The sequence below is a fragment of the Aulonocara sp. 'chitande type north' Nkhata Bay genome, linkage group LG19, assembly GCF_057382095.1.
Source record: "Aulonocara sp. 'chitande type north' Nkhata Bay isolate Kocher_YH1m ecotype deep benthic linkage group LG19, A_spYH_male_GT1.1, whole genome shotgun sequence".
Lineage (NCBI taxonomy): Eukaryota > Metazoa > Chordata > Actinopteri > Cichliformes > Cichlidae > Aulonocara > Aulonocara sp. 'chitande type north' Nkhata Bay.
Window position 1 is genome coordinate 25,100,780 of NC_141362.1, and position 21,017 is coordinate 25,121,796.

A 21,017-nucleotide genomic window follows, 5' to 3' on the forward strand; every position below is an offset into this window, starting at 1 on the left:
TTCACTGAATAATGTTGATACACAGTTTGCTGTTTGTTTGTATGCCGCTAGGTTTTGTGTTGATTTTCGAGCTACTCTCCAAATCCCTCTCCTGCTGTGAGCAGTCAGGCTCATCCAATAGAACCACACAGTGGCCAAAAGGCTGGCAGATTAATTTTATTGACGTTTCCATTTTCACTGCAATGCGATAGCCTCCCCCCCGGCCAGGGCCAGAGCGACCCGTGCGTATTTACAGACTGACCTGTCACTTCATTACCCAGCATGCTCGCTGCCTCCTGCCCTAGCCCGCAAGGATGAAACCAGACTCCGGTGCTTTTCAGCTCCTCTCTCTCTTACATGTGCACGGATGCTGACATGTGTCCACAGATCAGGCATGTGGCATTCGAGCATTCATTCTGTGTACAGTTTAAATACAAACTGTGTACAGCTTTTGTATGACTTCAAATATGTGAAAATGTGCACACAGTAAATAAAGAATAAAGAAAAATCAAATGTGGACAGAGCATGAAAAGAAAGAGCAAAGAAAGAAGAGAAACAAGAAGACGCAAGAAAAAAAAGGAGTAGAAATAGAATAAAGAAGATCCAACTTGCACAACCTCATTACATCTAAAGGAGGGCTGGTGCTTTGCATCCACCCCCACTCCTTTCTTATGAGCGAGAGAAGGAACGCTGCAGGGCAAATTGTCCCAAACGCTAATGGCTTCTGACTGTTCCCTGGCAACTCTGCCATTCTAACCTGTGTGGATGTGCACTCTGAAAAAAAAAATCAGGAAAGAAAAAAAAAGTGCAGAGCAGGGGGATGAGTGTCCCATCATCTGGCCATGTGACACAGATGGGGGTTGGCTATTAGGAGGCAGTCGAAAGGCCTAGGGGAGCTGAGGTGCTGGAGTGTAGCCCCAGGCACTTTTGGAAAAGCAGCGCCCTTGGAGACAGAAAAAAGACAGCCCCCCCCCCTCTCTCTCTCTCTCCCACTCTCTCTCTGTCTTCCCTCAACCTTTCCTCCTCCCTCCTTTTCCCTCGCTCACGCTATCAAGATCTTGACTTAAAGTGTCTGCAATGAAAGTTTCTGTGCAGATTTTCAGATGCACGCAAGTGGAGAAGGTGTAATCAGGCAAGATGGAAGACAATGACCGGACGCGATCAGGGCGAGAGAGTGAATGAGTGAGCGCACTAGCAAACAAACAAGCACAAGTCCAAAGCACATTACGCTCGCACACATTCCCTCTCTCATCACCAGTGGGTGGTTATTAAAAATGCATTCAGATATATCTCCTTGTGAGTAAATTGGTCTCAGGGCTGAGCTCATTAACGGGTCGGGATAGGACTGTAAACACACTGCAACTTGGCTTATCTAATGCTGGCACATTCAGGGTCACTTCAGGATTTCTTGCATCGAAAATTGTAAAGTACAAAGTGTCCTACAGTCTCTGCTTAGAATAGGGCAGACTTCAGTGGACTTTTAATGACTTTAGAGCAAAAGTTGTATTGTGTCTAGTAGGTATCCTGCCCCTTAGGGACCCACTAAGGTCGAGTCTGTCTTGTGTATATGACCATGAGTAACATATACTGCAGCTATCAGTATAACAAGAATGCCCTCCCTCTGCTGCTTTGCCGTTTTCATATGCGTGAATAAATAATGACTTGTCAATAGCTGGAAAACACATTCAAATCCAGCCATGTTTAGTTATCACATAACACTCCAGAGTGGTCCATATACCATTAATAATAATACCGTGGAGCCTCTAGACAAGCTTTAGATGTTGTGTGTGTGTATCATTGTAAAGGCTGTGCAGTGATTTTGCACTAGGAAGTCTGGGCGTTTATTTCAGGGTAATGAAGCAAGAGTGTAGAAGCAGTGGCTTATGGAAGCTGTGGTTAAAGTGACTAATTACAACAGACCCCCCACGCCCCCTGTCAGCCCAAACTAGTGAAGCGTGTTCACCCAAGCTCACCCAAAAAAAGGGGGGGAAGAGAAAAACTCATGAGGAGAGTTAGATGGAAAGAGGAGCAGATGGATACCAGAAGCTTGGAGTTTTGCTGCTTTAGGAGCTTCGCTGGTCTTAGCACACCATAGTGACCGGGCCCTACACCTCTCCCTCCAACACCCTCCTATTACCACCACCTCTATCCATGCAGGCTTGGCCGCAGAGAATGAAGTGAAAAGAAGAAGGGGGATTTAGAGCCTCCCTTTTCCCCCTTTTTCTCCTCAACTTTTCAGCCAACATAAGCGGCGTTTAGCACATTCAGTCCCCCAAATGGCAGCGAATGAGAGAAGCAGTGGGGGCTCCTCTTTTGTCCGTCTGGTTACCCCTTTTATTTACTCTGGATTTACGGAGGGGTCTTTGCTGGCTCTGGGACCACATGCTCTTGACGCACACACAATCTCTCACATAGGCACATACACAAACACATAGAAGCTCTATTCACACTAGTGGAATGGCTATTTCTCTGCTTCTCTGTGCCGACTAGGGATTACAGATCATCTTGCTATAACTGCAAGCTAGCAATATGGTTTACATTCATGTGAAACACAACGCAAGTGCTAACAAGTAAAACACGATTGCCATACCGGTTAAACACACACATTCAAACTTCCAACTTTTAGATAAAAGTAAAGCATCTGTGAATTTGTGTCTTCATGTGACCACACACCACAGACGCCATATGGTTTACTGCACTCATTCAGATTCATACAGTAGATGAGGGCTCTAAACTGAACTGTTTTAGTGTGGCTGCACCACTGCAGCCAGTGTTTTACGCTGATTATTTCCTGATCTGTGCTTAAACAAGCAGCAGCCCTTGCACTGGACCATAAAACAACAGCTTAGTAAACAGCAAGCATGCTGACAAATTGGTAGCGCTCAGGCCGGAGTCATTAACAGCCTTAAAACCTGTCAGAGCAATTACAACAAACTCTCTCCTTCAGCAAGTCCCCCTGCCAAACTCAGATGTCACCATCCGCCTCCTCTTTACCACCCCCCGTTACTGCCAGGACACTGGCTAAAGGTGAATTAGAAAGCACTACCATTTTCCCCCTCTCTTCTTCTCCAACAGCCATGACACCCCAGAGAAATGAGGACAAACCTCCATCTCAAACACAGCTGTATCTGCATCCTGGGGGCTACAACTGAGTGGTTCCTTTTGCATGAGAAATAATGTGTAGTTGTCTCCCCTGAAAAACACATCATTAAGTGTTCCCTTAAATGAAGTGGAATAAGAGCTTCTAATTAGATGTTTTTTTTTTCTATGTGTGGGGAAGCCAGGCAGTCAGGCAGTAAGAAAGGCATGGAGAGAAGGAAGGAGGGAGGTGGGGGCGGGAGGAGGGATGTCAGGGAGCGGTTGCTCAACAACTCCTGTACCTCTTCCCCTCCCTCCCATCTCTGCCCCCTTCTCCAAGCCCCCTAACACTGCCATCAGGCAGATATCTCTCTGTCATCCCTGGAATGCTGGAGATAACTATCGCCTCTCCACCGATAGAAGGCCTCTCTCCTCTCACAGGCAGAGAGTTGACCCTACTCTGCACATCCCTACCATAGAGGGTGAAGGCTGAAAAGGGGGGGGGGGGGGTAGGTTGGGAGGTAAAACTTGTTTTTAAAAGCCAGTTAGACTATTTTACCTTTTAACCCAAAATATGGGCTGTAGCAAAGCCATTCCAAAGCCTTTTCAGCCTTACTTCTATAGCCAAGGAATCATAGTTTGTCCAGAAGCAAGAGGTAGGAGGTGGGCCAAGCTGCCTGATTACAGCTTTTTTTTTTGTCTATATTCGCTGCTTCCAACAGTTTTTTATCATTTCATAAAATTCCAATCTGTTGAGAATGTACAATACAACCTGATACCTGCAACAACAATTAACTTTTTCCCTCATAAACCGGGACTGAGAATCATACAAACAAATTAGGCCTCCCTCCTAAACTCTTCAAGTTCTCTGCATATTTATGTCTATATGAACACACAGCAAACATGCTGCCTTTACATAGATGTGAGTTATATATAAAAGAACGCATGTCAGCTGCGACGAGGCTCTGCCATCCAAATGGGGCTTTGAGGAGGAAAAAAGATCCGAAGAAAAGAGATGGAATAAAGATGTATAAAAGAAAGGAGGCAGGCTGTTGCAGATGTCAAGACCCAATTTGCATGAATGGCAAAGGGCTAAATTGCAGGGGATGGGGGGATCTACCCTCCACCCCCTCACCCTGCTTTTTTTTGGGGGGGGGACTAAAAGGGAGTTGTGATGCCCATGACTGCCCCTCACTCAGCAGACAGGGATCAGTGGCTAATGAAGGGCTTTGGGCCTCCACCAGATATTTCACACTCTCTGCTTCTCTGACAACTCCACCCTGCTCCCCCCTGCACTCTAACACTGCAGAAGAAACTGCTGCTGCTCTTCCCTTACATTCTGACTTGAATGGGGCTAATTGGTCTCACAGGTAATCTCGGTTCATCACTCGTTTCTTCATAAACAAATTTACAAACCTGCCACTGCATGAGTCCAATTCTCGCTTATGTCTAACCAGACTGCTTCTGTCTTATCTTCTTCTCTTATTATGATACACTGAAGCTATTGTTAGTCTTGGGATTGTATATATTGACAGTGCTCAATAATTTATCATTTATACAATAGGATGCACCCAGAGAAGCATACCTGCATCTCAAGATTTGATGCAGCATTAAATATTAAAGAAGAAGTGTTTACCAAAAGTAATTAGGGTACAGTGAATAGAAACAAACATGAACAGTAGTAAAATGAGGTGCCCTCACACATATGCTTCCTAAAAAAATTACTAACTTGCTCTATTTTGGAATTAAAAAAATTTAAAAGCAGGGGAAAAAATGAGAAAGAGCAAAATGAAAAAAGGAGGTGGAGACAGTGCCGATACTTCATATGGCTCTATCTGCTAGTAAAGAGTAAATGAGTAAATGCTAGTAAATAGATTTCTAATCCCCTCTAGGAACTATTGTATATCAAAGTCTTCTACATAAACCGCAAAGAGCAGCTGTATGCTGGTTGCCAATTTAACTGAGTGTTTTTCTTTCTTCCTTTCTTTTTGTTTTTCATTCAGAGCAGCTTACATCGTTTCAGGCAATGCATGATAACAGCATAAGCAGTGATTCTCTACCCTCAATTACAACTTAAAACCAAACAAACTTGCTGTTTTTAAGCTGAAGAGGAGGTCAAGTCCTTGCCACACCTGATGGACAGTGGCATCAAAGAGTTCAACAAAGATTGGGGGGGGGGCTTGTCTATATAGAGCTGGGGGTGGGGATGGAGGGTGGAGGGGTTGGTAGAGTAAATGAATTAAAAGGTTTATAAATCAACAAGTCAACCATCAGATTGCAGCCTCTGCTCAGCAGCCCTCTCATCAGCCAAATGCCAAGTTTTTTTTTCTTTCCTCCTCGCTCTCTTTTTTTTTCCACACAAATGTCCTGGAGGCAGGGAACAAAGCGAGCAGAACTGATTACTGCACTGTTGCTCCGCTCCGACAGTCTAAACTCTGTTTGGCTTCCTAATGAGCTCACTAAAAACCCAATTCATCACCCATAACCCCTTCTCAACCTGCCTTGAAATCTCCCATTATGGGGAGTCAAGGACAGTCCGTTTACAGGCTTTGGACCAGGGTCAAGGGCTGCGATGGGTGGATGTCAGTGGCAGCGACGGCAGAGCTGCCAAGATTATTTTGAAACAGGGGATACTTCCTGCATGGCTCCTCTTTCCATACACCATTCATTTCATTCTAATTCACCTTCTCCTTTGATTTTTATTCTAATGTTATACACCAAAAATATATTTTTTAAAATATACAACAAGAATGTGGTATGCTGTTTTTCAAGTCTTACACCAACTTCTCCCATCTCTTATTCCCCCCTCCCCATTTCACAATACCAGTGGTGTCTCAGTCTTAGTAGAGGAATGTCCGGCTTGATGGCTGCAACAGCGGGAATGTCCCGTTCTAGTCGGCTTTCGCACCAGAGATTTCAAATTTAATACCCTTTCGTCCCATCCCTGCAAAGACAGGAATTTGGTGGGAAGGGAATGTAGTGGGGTAGGGGTGGGGGTATAAAAGAGTGCAATACAGTCAGTGTATTAAGGGCAGGGAGAAAGGAGTGAGATGAATATTGTAGGTAAATGACAAAGAGCTGAGAAGGTAAGGAACGGGGTAATAAGGAAGCGTTTTGGTTGGAAGGAGGGGTCAGAAAGAGAAAGGTGGAGGAGGAGGAGAGCAGCACAGGGCTGGGGTAAACTCCCACAGTTCCTCATTACATGGAGCTGAAATGATCCTCCTGACACCTGAGCTGTAACCAAGAGATTACAGAATTGATGAATCCTTGGTTTAAAATGCAGCTGTTTTATTCTGCTTTAGTAATTAATTCTTTTTCCGATAGTATATTGATTAAGCGTAGCCCCTGATAAAGTTCAAACCGAGAGAGATCCCTCCAGGGTTTTGGGTTGGCCTGCTCTAGAGAGCCAATGAAAACTTCCTCCCTTCACCTGCATCTCTCTTTCTGTCAGAGCAGTTTACCCTCATAAATTAGTCAGATCTTTGTGGAGTGAAGATCTCGCTAAGTTGATACTTGCTTTGTCTGCCTCTTGCTGATACTTCACTCTTGTTATTATCCAATCACACCAACACAAATGCAGATGCCCTTACAGACAAGTATATATTACACAGCTCACCAAAACGTTAATTTGAGAGTTATCTTGTGCCGTACTGAGAGACAACACCTGTCTATTGATTACTTAGGTTCATTTGCCCTCCTTCCTTGGCTCTCACTCTCACCGAGCGAGGCACTCGTGGCATACTGAATGTAAGTATTTTTTTGTTTTGTTTTTCACTTTTTCGTTTTTTCACAAAACTACTCTTTCATTTTTTTTTTTCATCGCTGCATTTTCCATACAGCTGTGAGTGAGAGTGTGATCAACAGAGGGTAGAACGGATCTCTCCGGGGAGTCAACTAGCAGAGAAATCAGATACAGCTTTACAAGAGACTCAGCCGCTCATGTCTTGTCAAGACCCCTCACCTAACGGCTTCTTTACAAGTCAATAACCAGGGCCTAGTGTCCTCCACTGGGCCTTGGCACACATTCACCTCATCCTATAGGAAGCAAAGGTGGGGAGGGGGAGGGGGGTAGTTTCAGAGCCTTTTTTTATTCTTTATTTTTTGCAAATTTTATATGAATAATGCTAGATTTTCAATTTGAAACTCATACAGACAGATGCTGTGGTGGAACATAAAATATAGACCCCCTCCCCCCAGACAACGGCGTAATAAATAGTGACAAATAATTGGTGATCTCACGAAAAAAGAACAGACAGAATCCTTTTTTTTAATATTAAGAACTAATGAATGACTGAATGAATTATGTAGGGAGGAGGGAAAGATAATTAGAAAATGGAAGTAGTGCTTAATACATTTACAGACTATTTCCTTTTGTTAATGGGACCGCAGCACGCGCAGAGAGGGTTTTGACGAGGCTAGTACTGACTGTCCGCCCTGCTCCTTAAGGTAAATCCAGCAGGTCATTTCATTAAGGCCCAATTCCATGGCGCTAATTTTGATTTTAGGGGCTTGACAGCTGTTGGAAGTGGAAATTGCGATGGTACGATGGTTGAGAGAGGAGCCTATTACGGCAGTGAAAAATACAAATTGCAAAGCCACTTCAAATTGGTGCCAATCTGCAACGCTGACCCACCAAAAGTCGCACTTCATCACAGTCTACGTGATGTTAGCTGCGTGTAAAGACAGAATAAGAGCCAATTACTGTTTTTTTTTAAGAACCCCCCCCCCCCCCCCCCCCGAGAAAACAAACAAACAAACAAACAAACAAACAAAAAAAACCCAACCTACATATACTTTTCAACAGTAATGTTGTCCTTTGTTCAGTAATGGTAATAAGAAAGGCATCAACATATGTATTTATTGAATGTGTGTCCCACAATTTTGACATATAGGAACTGTCACAAACTATAGCTGCAGGAATTACTGAAATGAACTACTATCACAATTATTGCTGATTCAGCAGTTTCATAAAGGTAGGGTTGTACTACAGTGTTTACGCGCTTTCTATTTTCCTTGAAGCTCAGTGCATACTTTTTGTTTACCTATCAGTTCTCCCTCACATAGCATGGTCAACAGATGGACGTGACACATGCTTTGAGCTCCTAATTGCCTTGCCTCACAAGTTAATATGCAGCATCAGAGCTCCAGAAGGAAGGAAAAAAGCTCTTCGTCTGATGCTATTAATTAGCAGTGTTCTATAGCTCTCAGCTTTTTGAAGCTCTCCATCTCCTTTTGTTTTGCACTCTTTTTTTCTTTTCTTCTTCTTTTTTTTGTGGGGCCTCGCTATTGACTTTTCAATTTTCCCCTCACATCCACCCACTGCAATAGCAGTAGCGCCAGTGCTTCTAGTGTGGTAGCCAACCCAACAATACCCCCAAGCCTACTCTCCGAGACGCTGGCTGGGGAGCCCTGAGAGCCGGGCCAGGCCTACAGCTCCCACCAGCCCACCACTCACTCCCCATGAGACCAAAATCAAAGAGAGAGGCCCTTAAAATATAACCATGGGTATAATGAGGGTGCTCCAAAGAACAATAAGCATATACACCAAAGGAAAAATGAGAGTAGGAGTACAAAAGAAAGATGGAGAAAACTATAGGAATGTTGGCTCGCAAGTGTTCTTGAGAAGTGAACAGCATTGAGAGGATGAGGGGGGGAAAACACAACGCGATAGTGTGCTGTTGGAGAGAGGGCAAAGGGCCACAGCCAGTGGTGATGGTAGCCGGGGCCACGCATCCAACCATGTATCTGAACCCGAAACAACAAGGGGGTTTGCCGCATGCCTCTGGAGCCGAAGGGAGCCAAAGGGAGCACGACTAATTTCTGCACAACAATAGGGCTGGATGAGCGCCCACACAATGGCAGGTGCTTTGAATAGCAGCAGGGCCCTTGCAGCGGGGATCTTCTCCTCTCTCACTCCGAGGGCTTGGGCTCTGGCTTGTGTAACCTTTCATTTTCAACCAGGCTTCCTTTTGACTCATAAAGGATGAAAATGATCTCATGGGGGGCCAAAGGAGTAAGAGACAGCCAGGCCTGTGAGGCACTATTCAGACCAAGTCCATCTGTGTTTTCTCTAACATCTTCTCTGCCTCTTGTTTCTTTCCCTCCCTCTCTTTCTCGTATTCAGTTCCTTTTTTTCCCAGCATCCATCGCTTCCTTACTTGTTAACTTGCCTCAATATAAATCACACTTTTTTTCTGCCTCATTTTCTTTCTTATTGACTGTATGTTGGGTTGTTCTTTTTCTGTGGTGGTTGTGTTTGTTGTGCTGCTCCTGGGCTGTCCTGTAGGCCAAGATGCAGTGGAAAAGGCAGTTTTCCCCCCACCTTAAGAGCATTTTTTCCAAGGTCACAAGGTCAGGCTTCACAGATGTCTCCTGCAGACACTCAGTTGTCTACGGACTGTATCCCTGGGAGTAAGCATTTGTGCTAAACAATGCAGCTTTCCCTTCACTTTGGAAAATATTACAGTTCTTTCCTTTTTGTCTTGCTTTTTCTTGCCTTTCTTGTTTTCATTGTTGTATTTTTGAATGAAGCACCAAAGTGAGTGCAATTTTTTCCAAGGTGGGGGTTTCTGTCTCGAGATAATGAACCAAAGCACTGGTTATCACAAGATAGTGGTGTTTTCTTGCTGCTTTCATTCCTTTAAATACTCCCCGTCTCCCTAAGTTTCCTCCAATTGTTCTAATGGGGCCTTAGTCATCCTTGCCTGATGGCAGAGGGAAAGATGCTTTTAAAAGTCTTTTTCTTCTCTTCGTATGTGTTGCCAGGAGAGAAAAATGAAAACATGTAGTAACTGTCCTAAAATCCACACCGATAGACAGATACAAAAAAAACCCTTGAGTAAGCAGGGTTGAAGGCAAACAAAGAGAAACCCTAAATGAACAGAATGACAATATTTGAACTAGAACATCTCTGTGTAGCCTCAATCTTGCAAGAAAAAAAAGAAAATTCCTGAACTAAACAGCTTTCATTAAAGTCAAATCAGCTTGTGCTTTTTTTAGGGGGTGGAGCGTGACACTGGTAAAAGGGAAGCGATTGCACCATTTACCATGCAAGTTCTGCCTCAGAACATGGAAATGTGTGTAATTGGAACAACATTTTAAAAATACAGGCACTGAGCTATCCTTGAATATCTCACTCCTTTTCATCTCGCTTTCCCTTGTTCCTTTTTCTGTTCCTTCGTTTGATATGGTGTTCTTGCTTCCCCCTCCAAACATCTCCTCTGTATTCTGCAAATTGATAACCCTCTAAATGAATTATGGTAAATGCATAATGAAGGTTTTCTCAGCTTCAGCCCTGCAGCCAGCCAGGATGGAGCATCTCGTTTGGCATGTTTGATTCGTTTTGTTGCGCATTTAGCCCCAGTGTTCCTTCGGAGTGTTCACTGCTTGGGGCATGTAAATAAGAAATTATCCTTGCTGACTAACATGGCTAATACCTCCTCTGGGGTAATCAAAAATTATTAGACGCTTGCTTCCAATAAACATTAGGGCTCATGGCACTAACCACTGTCAAATCACTCACCTCCGCCTGCTCCCCAATAGCCATAAAATGGGTGAACAAAAGTGATCAGGTGTGGAAAAAGCACCCTGGCTACACGGAAACTGAGAGACCGCAGGACTGCTATTATGCCTAAAAAAGCAGCCCTTGGCTTTAAGAGTCATTAAAGCATGTACTAGAGTGGGAATCAGACTAGAAAATGAGCTTATCTTGCATAAAGCCCTCAAAAGCTTTGCATAAACGTGAAAGATGTGTGCGTGAAAATCAGCAGCAGAGAGGAAGAACTCGGATTGTAACACACTTCCTTTATCATCCTCCCACTCTTTTGGATGGTGGCAGCATGGTTAAAGCACTACCTGTAGGGTATAGCTGCTTTGCTCGGTTCCAAATATGCTTTAGTGTCTAAACCCTGGTTTACGCAAGAGAAAAAAAACCACACAGCAAGTGAACAAGCTTTAGCTAGCCTTGCTAAGCCACTCTACTCAACCATGTGCTGTCTTTTGGAGGGACCTTTGCTGTGATGTGCAGTTTTGACATCAGGGGAGGAGAACTGGGAGGGTGGGGGTGGTGAAAGAGATTAAAGAGCCAAGGGAGGCAGAAGAAAGAAATGAAAGTAAAAGAGTGCAAGGCCCATTGGTCAAACACAAAGGGGAAGAGAGGGAAAGGACATTTGAAGTCGGGGTTAAACTCCAAATAAGCACACCTTAAACTGGCTCATGTAAGCTAGCAGTCAAGGTTTTTGGAGTTTCCCTGCAGGTGTGCCTTTGACAGACTTGGCCCCCATAACCTCTCTCTGATCTAGAACGGGGCCTGGGGTTGGACACAGAAACTAGTGGCATCTTGCTGTCTCTCTCTCTCTCTCTCTCTCTCTCTCACACACACACACACACACACACACACACACACACACACACACACACACACATGCTTACATTCTCTATAAACACACACGCACACACCAACACACCGCCAGACAAGGGGAAAACAAATCTGGTGAGGACTAAAGCAATTGGATTATCACCTCTTAAGGGTGACTTCTTGGCTGACCCCCTTCAGGCTAGCCTGCTGAAACAAGACTGAAAATTTCCTGGGAAAACACTCTCTCCCTTTAAAGAAACGAAGCACTGTCGTCCTCGTGAAAATGCAGCAGTGGCAGCATTAATGGACATGGAAATGCCCTTTGGGGCATGCGCTCAAATCCCTTTTAGCCATATTACATCAGACCCCTGTGCACTTCTCATCATCACCACATGCGCTGGTGTAATCAGCAATGGAACAAGGGTGTGTAAACCCACTGTATAATGAACTGATACAACAGCATTGCACTGTCTTTGTTTTTGCCTAAAGCCTTTGGGTAAAAGAATTTAAAAGCCACTCCCCTCCTTTTACTGGAGTTCAATCCTGATTACTTCCCTGCAACACCGTTTCCTCTGTGCTTTTTAGCTATGCTCAGCTCACTCCCAGTTAAGCTGGCCTTCATCTACTTCTCAGAGAAACAGAGGAAAAGAAAGAGAGAAAGAAAAATCTCCCCCAAGTTTCCCCTTAATGGCGTGAAACAGAAATTCTCCTCAGCTGCTGTCAGAATAATCTGGATAATTTTTTCCCTATGTTCTCCAAACATTAGTTTGCACATTAGGCTGACACAGTAAAGACGTTTTTCCTGTGGCGTAGGCTCAGTACCTGGCCAGGTTGGGCTGGGCCAAGTCACACCAGAGGCCTGTTTGTGATTATGGATCAGAGTGAAAGGAGCCAGCACAGTACTGAGGCAGAGGTCAGTGGATAGAGGGGAAAAACCAGAAGGAGAAAAGAGATGCTAAGAGAAAAAGGGAGTGTGGATGGAAGACCAAGAGGTGGTGATGGTGGTAATACTGAGGGAAGCCTATGTTACTGGAAACTGGCTGTATTGACAGTTTTTATTCTTTTACATTACCTTTTTTTCCAGTCTTTTAAGCTATAGCACAGGGTCAGAAGAAAGACAGAGAAACCCAAAAAAAAAGAACGAAGAGAGAGCGGAAGGGAGGAAGGAAAGTGGGAGCTGAGGGAGCTGATCATTCTCTTTAATCACATTTTGGATGAGGGCCAGGTAGTCTGCGGAACTGAGAGCGAGACAGAGAAGGGTGAGTGAGGAGAGGAGTACGAGCGAGTCAGTAAGTGAGGGAGGGGGTGGGAGAAAGAGAAGAGGAGAGAGATGGAGGAACAAATGGAAAGAAAGGGGGAGAGAGAGGATGGGAAAGGGACTTATGGAGAGAGGGGATGAGCCTGAGAGCAGAGACCCTTGAAACAGCTTGAAGTGCAGCAGTGCTTAGGCAAGTGTGCACATATGCCCGCACATTCTATGTCTATGTGTGTGTTTGTGTGCAAGAGAGAGTGACAGCCATTCCCGTAAATGCCCGCGAATGCTGAATCCAGCAAGAATCTGGTGTTAGAGCCGAGGCTAGGAGAGATCCATTTTAAAACTATGTGCATTAACTATACTTTTCCCCATAGATTAAGCACTCCACATGAATAATTTAGTCTCTTTTATGCTAATGGGATCATGAAAGTATCCCCTCTGTACCATGTTTTCTCCCCCCGCACAGCAACACTTCTCAGCTTTCAACAATGGCCCTGCCCCTTCCCAACAAACCATCAGACAGACATGTTGCACTCTTTCCATAACAGACACCTGACTAACATGTGACTGACATGCAGTGGCATGGCTAAAGCTGAGCACCATAGCTCATTGAGAAACATTGTAGCATTGTTTGTTTTGTCATTAAGCAAGTATACCATTGGTTTATGTTAAGTGCGGGCTACTGACTGAGATATAGCAAGCTGTATGCGCGTCATGGCTGCACATACTCATGTTTAAGTTATCTCCCTGCTGATCTGGTTTTGTAAATGGCCACAGAGCCATATTACTCTTAAACTTTCTTTGCTTTTTCTGTGGTTCTCTGTTTTCTTTTGAGAGAGGAAGTGGACATATCCTGTGTGTTTATGTGCCTTTTCAGCCCTTTTTGTTCAGCCTCTGCCATCGCACACTAAAAAACACCCATGCGCACATGCGAAAACCTTGTTGCTTCAGTATTGTGTTGTGGTGAGGTGGGGGCAACTGTGTAAAAGATTATCAGTGCTCCAACAGCTGGGAGTGAGAGCCATGAAACAGCAGGGCTTGGGCCTGCATTATTGTTTATCTGTTGTTTATGGGCCAGTGTTCAGCTTTAATTACTACACTAAATTAAACTCTAACAGGCACTTAGAAGAAACCAGCTAACACATGCACATGCATACAACCTCCACCCCCCAACCAAATACACACACACGCAAATTATGCATTGTAAATACACAGACACACCTCAACGATCACTCCAGAGCTGGAGTATACGCTACTAAAATGCAACAAGGTTTCCATCTTGTGTTTACCAAAGATTGCTGTGTTTTTTTCTAATGTGATTACATGTTCTTTCTTTTTCTACCTGCACATTTGCATCTTCTTGAGCCCTGAGAAATACTGTATTTAAAAAAAGCAAAGCCAAAGGTCTGGAAACTATAAGATCCAACAGGGCTTGTTCATGCTGGGACACAAGGAGCTGAGTCCCCAACAGAAATGACCTCTTTCTAGTGAGCTCAACCACAAAGACCTTGCTGATTGGGGCCCCTAGCCAGGGCCAAAGGAACTCACCACACTCCCTACGCATACACATATACACACACAAACACAATCATACCACAACACCATCAAGCGCAACGTGCTCCCTTGGAGCTGAACACTCAAGCTCTCCCTCTCTTTCCTCCCTTTCTCTCCATCTCTGCCTCTCTCAGTCTCTCTGGGGAGTCGGTCTATCCGCAGAGCGTGGGGATTGTTCAATTGCTGAGAAAATGTACAAAATGCTTTCACCTCTCTTCTGTTGAGCCTTGTCCATCTACAGTAGAAGCTTGGAACAGTACAGAAAGCCCCTTTGCTCGGCACTCAAGATGTCAACGTGGATTTGGTCTTCATGCATAGCTAATAATTACAAGTGTGGACTGGAGCTGCGGCATGCTCAAACGCACACACACACACACATATGCACATACAGAAGGAGGACAAACGCATTACCTACCATGCTGAATCAGTGTTGGGGATTTACTGTTCATGACTGAGTGCATTTGACTTTACTGTGTTTGGTGTGGGCAAACGTGTAGAGTATTTCATCACACTGCTCCATCACACTTTGGATGCTTACCATATAACAGACACCTGCTTGGAAACGAGTGCTATTTTAAGGCACGCACATTCATCAAGTTTACCTCCCTGCAACTGATGTCGATGATGTTTCAAGATAAGCTTGGAAAAGCTCCAAAGGACTGTTAATCAAAATGATGTGAATGCAGAGCCAGTGTAGTTATTGTGTGTTACCTTCTGAACTGGCTCCCCTTGTATTTATTTATCTAGCTAGAACATAGGGAGTCACTCTCTGAGAGTCAGAGCGTTGATTTTGCCCCGAGGGCGATAACTCATATTTCCTTTTTTGGAGGGAAATTCTGAGAAAAGTATTTTTTTTTTAAGTCTGTTAAGCGGAGGGATTAGGGTAAGGATGCAGATCTGAGAATTGTACAGAAAACTTTTTTTTTAATATGTGTCAGAACCTTAGCTGGCACTCTTTACTGACAGCTACGAACATGCTTCACCTTGGTTTTCTGCTTGACAATAAATTATTCCACACGAGGGATAATACATATTTGCGCACTTGTTAAATTGCTTTTTGGCGCAGGTTCAGAACAACGCTCAGCACTGAGATACAAGCCAAAGACTTTAGAAGAGGACTGTGTTCAAAGCGACCCTCTTGAGTCCTGTATGACGGTGCTTACAGCACTTTAAAAAAAGAAAGAAAAAGAAACGGTAAGCAAGTGATACAGACGTTTATTCTCGTGTACATCCCCTAACAGGGAAAGGCAAAAAAAAGCAAAGTGGACTTGGTCACTGTCAGAGATCCTTTGATATTTCTGGGACAAATGGACTGGTGTCATATTTCATGCAAGGATGTTTCTAGATTAAAATTTGATTTCAGTGTTTCTCAAGCACGGATAGAACACACCTTTTAAGAGGAAAGACAGCAAAAAAAAAAAAGTTGATGTTTTTCTTGGCAGCCGAAACCTAAAAGCGGCGTGGATCTCACGCGCTCTTTTACTGTGCTCCTCTCTCACTTTCTCCCATCTATTCTGTCTTCCTCAACCGATCCACATTGTCACCCCTTTTAACAGGGGCCAAGCTGTTAAAGACCCCATTACTGAAGTGAAGCCCACATTTCACATTTTCTCTGTGGACTTGAGAGTGCGGACTACAAATTTTATGTTGAAATGTATCGAGATAGGAGGCGAGATCATGCATGGAGCGGAGTGAAGGAGAAGAGAGTCGAGGCGGGAAAGGTGGAGAGGTTGGAGAGGGAAGGCTCTGTCAGAATGGAAGGGCCAGAGTCGGGAGTCAGCGAGCGCTTCAAGCGTTAACGTAATTGCAAGAATGTGAAAAATGAGGCGGCGGGGCTCCCGAGCGAAGCGAAAGGTCAGAGCATGCCTCACACAAAACAACTGGCTAGAGGACGGCCTCATTAGACCATTAAATCAGCTGCCCTTGGTCTTTTTCCCTTTTACTCTCTTAGTCATTTTTCCTCCCTGATCCTACTTTTTCACCTTCTCTGCTCTTTAACCTTTGTACTTCTGTGGTTCTTCAGCTTTGTTCAAATCTCCACTTCTCTTCTAAGCTGCTTAGTTTGTGTTTTTTCTAGCGGCTAAATATTTTTGAGCTGGTGGATTTTGCATTTAACACTGCGTGCAGGTCAGGCTGTGGACCTGATCTAGTCTAGGTCTATCTTGGCCCAGAACGCGGTGCTATACCGTAACTGTCTTTGGCCCGTATTGATTGGCTGTTACTGGATACGGTGGGGAAAGGAGTCGATAAGTGCTCTGTGGATTACAGGTCACTTGTACTTATGTGTGTAAGATAATCAATAGGCAGTGCATTTCTTTCTCTCATCCCCTTCCTCTTTCGGTTGCTCTTCATCTCCCGTGCTTCTTTTGCAATTACAAAGAGGAGTGCAAAAACTCTACGTGTGCTCTGTCCTCTGATCTGTCATGCTACGTTTTTAACTAATACTATGACTTCAAAGCAGAAAATCCATTTAAATCACAGCAATTTCTTGGATTTTTCTTTTCTAAAGTTTTAAGTATAGTTCAACTCATACATCACTTGGCCAGTAAAATCGGCCTATATTGGTCAATGTCGAATATATTAGTACTGTCTGATATATACGTATATTTTTTTGCATAACATAATGCAGAAAATGTCATCACATAGTTTGTTGACAGAGCAGCTCTGTCTGCATTGCTAATGCTCTCAGCACTGTCTGCGGAGCACATGTAGCAGATTAGCATTAGAGCTGAGCAGACGGTTTTGCAGAGTAAGTTTCCACCTAGTTTGCGGTTAAATAAATAAACAACAATGTCATCATTTTCAATATAACCCTAGCATACTGTACGTATACCTACGTGTATGAAAATGAAGTATGTCATTTTCAGACAGATACTGTATTTGCATGATCCAGTATCAATCAGGTCCTAGTTTTAAGACATTTGAGACATTTAAGACATTTGTTGCATAACAAAATGTCCTGTTTATGCTGTCTGTGAGCATGCAGGGCACTCTGTAGTGTCTTTAACCAACAGATAGTTCTGCATCTGTCACAGGAAGAGGAAAAACAATGCCTAAGTAGATTTATTAAGGGTCGCATTATGATCAAGAATTCTTTCCTTGAACAATGTTACTGAGACATATTCTATTACTTTACCAGTCTTAGTTATTTTTCCAACCAGGCTGTGATTCAACTAGTTCTGACACAACTGACCACAGATGTCTGCTGTGGTCAGTAATGTTTCAGGGGCTTCCGTCTAAGGAGCAGGAGATGATTTAAATAGCCCCACCACAAAGTACACATCATCAATACATTTGACTGCTTATTGGCAAAATGATAGCACAGAACAGGCAGAGCGAGCAGCTTTGCTCTGTGAGCGAGCTGGTATCGGTGTGTATCTGAGTCTGCTTCTGTGTTTAGACAGCGTGATGAAATTTCATGAAAAACTCTGGACACTGCCAGAGGGCACCCATGGATACAGAAGAGACCCACAAAAGCACACATCTCTGGTGCATTCAAAACAAGATGAAGACAAGAGAAGTGGGGTCAGGAACTCTTCATCTGCTCTCTTGGTTCAGGCAGCAGATTTCACTTTTAATCGACTTTAATTTTACACGAATTTAACGCTCGCTTTCATATAGAAACTTACCTAACAGCACGTACATTTGACAATTTTCATGTCAAAACTGATACCGACCGTGACAAAAATACGAGGCAGGTCGCTGTGACTCAAACACACTATCTGTATTAAATTCAAATGCATTTGATTTGAAATGCATTATAAGTGTTTGGCAGGTCGTGTAGTAGATAACACAAGGCTCAGTGAGACATAATTAGGGGCTGTTGTGCAGGCAAAGTTAATATGGTTTAAATTCAAGAAAGAACTGGCAGAAATATACTATTAATCACCAGCTTTTGTTCAGCTCTCTAAATAGCAACACTTTGGAAAGCCTTTTACTAGGTTGGTATGGTATTCCTGTGGCTGTTGCTGGTATTTCAGTGCGAGTACAACAGTGGATAAGCATGTTCATTTTTAGGTGTGACTGTGTTTACATGGATGCCAGTCAAAAAATTGGATAATCCAAAGTGCAAAAGGAAAAGGACTGGGACATGTGTAAAGAGAGATGTGCCACCTATTCACTATAGAGCTCACATTAGACAGGGTTAAAGTGAAGAGTTGGCAAATCCATGCGTGATGATTAATATGTCCTGCATAAATCTATGTATGTTTATGTGCTAGGGCTTGAGCGCAAAACTAGACCAATGTGTGCGCATGTGTTACGAATGTGCATGCATGTGCATGCCCATTTCTGTACTGACTCACCTTGCTCACTGCTGTTGTCACCGCTTTGTGAAGCATGTCCCCCGCTGGAGGGCCCCGGTGTGCCGGCTGAGTGTGTGGAGGTGGCGTCATCGTGGTCTCTCCAGGAAGCTGGGTTCTGAGGTTTGAAAAAGGAGAAAGCGAGCGTGGGATCCATCCATCCATCCGTGCATCCAACCACATTCCCCATCCAAACCACAAACCAGGAGCAGAGAGAGAGCAGGGAGGGGGAGAAGTTGGAGGAGAAGAAGATAGAGAGGAAAGGAACACAGAGAGAGAGAGAGAGTTCATATGAGAATGCTGGAAATGTGAAAGTGACATCTGTAAGAGTCTAAATGCATCGTGAAGGTCCTTGGCCTGTTTGTTTCCGCAGCTTTTTTTCTCCTTTATTTCCCAGCTAGCAGATAATCAAAGTAGCTACAGTGATTGAATAGAAACAAACGAATACACCAACGCAACTGGCTATAAGTCAAAACGCTGTAATCAAAGTGTTTCATTAATGTATGAGGGCAAAACAAAGCACCGTTAATGTGGCATTTGATTTTGAACATTGCAAGTAGAGCGCTTGTGAGTAATAGTCTAAACACATATGGCGGAGCCCAGTGCAGTTCATTTGTACCATAACCAATTGAGACTTCCGTGTCAAGTGAGAAATATAGAGGTAAAAAGTCCAAACACACCACAGCCGCCATTAATCATTACCACTGTCAGAAATGAAAATAAGATATGACAGTGATTCTCCTGCTAATCTGCCAAAAATGTGTACACGCCCACACTGACATACACACACGCCCACAGAGGCTTGCTGAAATACACTTATGCACACATGCTAATGACATAATAGAGCAAGAAGTATAAACACAGATGCACGCACACTCACTTTCATATATACAAAGGCATCGTGAAAAGAAGTGTTAAAATCCCTGCTGGCTAACTTCAAAGAAATAACCATAAACAAATTCATAGCTTTTAAGTTGACTTTATTCTCTCCTGCCCTACGTCCAGCTCAATTTCTCGGCTCCTCTTCTCTTTCCTGGTCATTCCCACTCCCCTGTCAGTACACACAGGGAAACAGGATTTTCTACTGTACAGGAAAGGCTTTATCAGAGCCACATGAAGGCAGACTAGAGCTGGAATTTCCTCTGCCATTCAGGCAATAGAGGGACAGACTGATCACGTCATATACTACATCTGTGCCCACAAACACAGACTCAATCGGCTACGCACTCCAAACAGCCTCTCGCACAGAGTTGATACGACATCCTAGCTCACGCAGCCCTCGCTAGTCTTTCCCAGTTTAACATGTCACCTGAGTATGATGACAAAATGTTGGCAAACTTGAGCCTAACGTTGTCTGGGGCCCGAGAGAAGCAGCCCCTTGAGCAGAGCCCAAGCCAAACAAACACAGGCCTGCACCAAGGCTTCCCACAAACCTCAACCCACTTCTCAGTTCCCGCTACGTGTTTTTTTCTCCCTCAAACACACATAAACACATATACATACATATGAAAGTAGAGGGAAAACGTACATGCCACAGTATATTCCTAGAAACAGACCGTTTTTACCATTTTGTCCAACTTGAGCAGAGTTTCTGATGAACTTTTCCCTCAGTCCCCACCAGAGAGGAGCCTGCCTGCTTGCCTTTGTGCCCCAGTCAGAGTAAGCTGTACTCGAAGAGGACAGACAGGATAGAGCCTGGAGACTAATCGAGGTTCGCAGGGAAACAGAGACTAAAGACACGCCGCTGCCGAGGTCCCCTGGGCACACAGTCCTGATGTGCTGGTGCTTGTTCTGCTGCGGAGGCGAGGCTGCTGCTATGCCTGTAAGCGAGGCCCTTTTATCTGCTAAGTTTTTTGGGGAAGGCGGGCTGTTTTCTCAAACAGCTTGGAGCTGAAAACAGCAGACAGAAACACACAAGACCCTTCAGACCCCGCGCTCCACTCAAGGCCCTCTCAGCGTCAGCTGTTCACCGGATGGCAATCAGATAAAGAGCTCAGAGAATTACTCAGAAGAGGGGTAAGAAGACAACGTGAACAATAGCCCGTGCGTGGGTTTTAGCCCTCCAGAGTGAGTGAAGGGGAAAGTGTCCCCGTACTGAGAGCGATGGATGATTACGATGTGTTCACTCTCTGGGCCACTGATCAACACATGGAACACTTCATGGGAACGAGGTCTGTTGTTATAGTAATTCTCTGTTATTCTCAACACAGCGCAGGCTAAGTAAAATCCCTAATGTGGGAAAAGCCCATCAACCCCCTGAAAGCAGTCTAATTTTGTCTTTGTCGTGTTCAACACAGAGGGAAGGAAGAAAGGAGAGGTAAAAATCCCAGACTCCCAGAGTGAATAGTGTGTTTAAGCAGAGCTGGGCTCTGGGCTCTCAGAACGGGCTGTTGTTGTTCCAAGAGAAGAAAATGACTGGGTTCTACTTCCTCACAATGAGACACCCACTGCCGGCGAGACACAAGACAGACCTGAAAAACTGTGCTCACTGCTC

At 44.2% G+C, this 21,017-nt stretch overlaps 1 protein-coding gene across 9 annotated transcripts in view; it reads right to left on the reverse strand.

The window, feature by feature from the left end:
* The window catches only part of meis2a (Meis homeobox 2a), a 185,344-nt gene that overhangs the window by 48,054 nt on the left and 116,273 nt on the right, over positions 1–21,017 (reverse strand). For all 9 annotated transcript variants that reach the window (XM_086275634.1, XM_086275632.1, XM_086275636.1 and 6 more), the window contains one exon: positions 18,527–18,641. In XM_086275634.1, the coding sequence (XP_086131760.1) occupies positions 18,527–18,641 (115 nt within the window). The remainder of the gene's footprint in view (positions 1–18,526; positions 18,642–21,017) is intronic.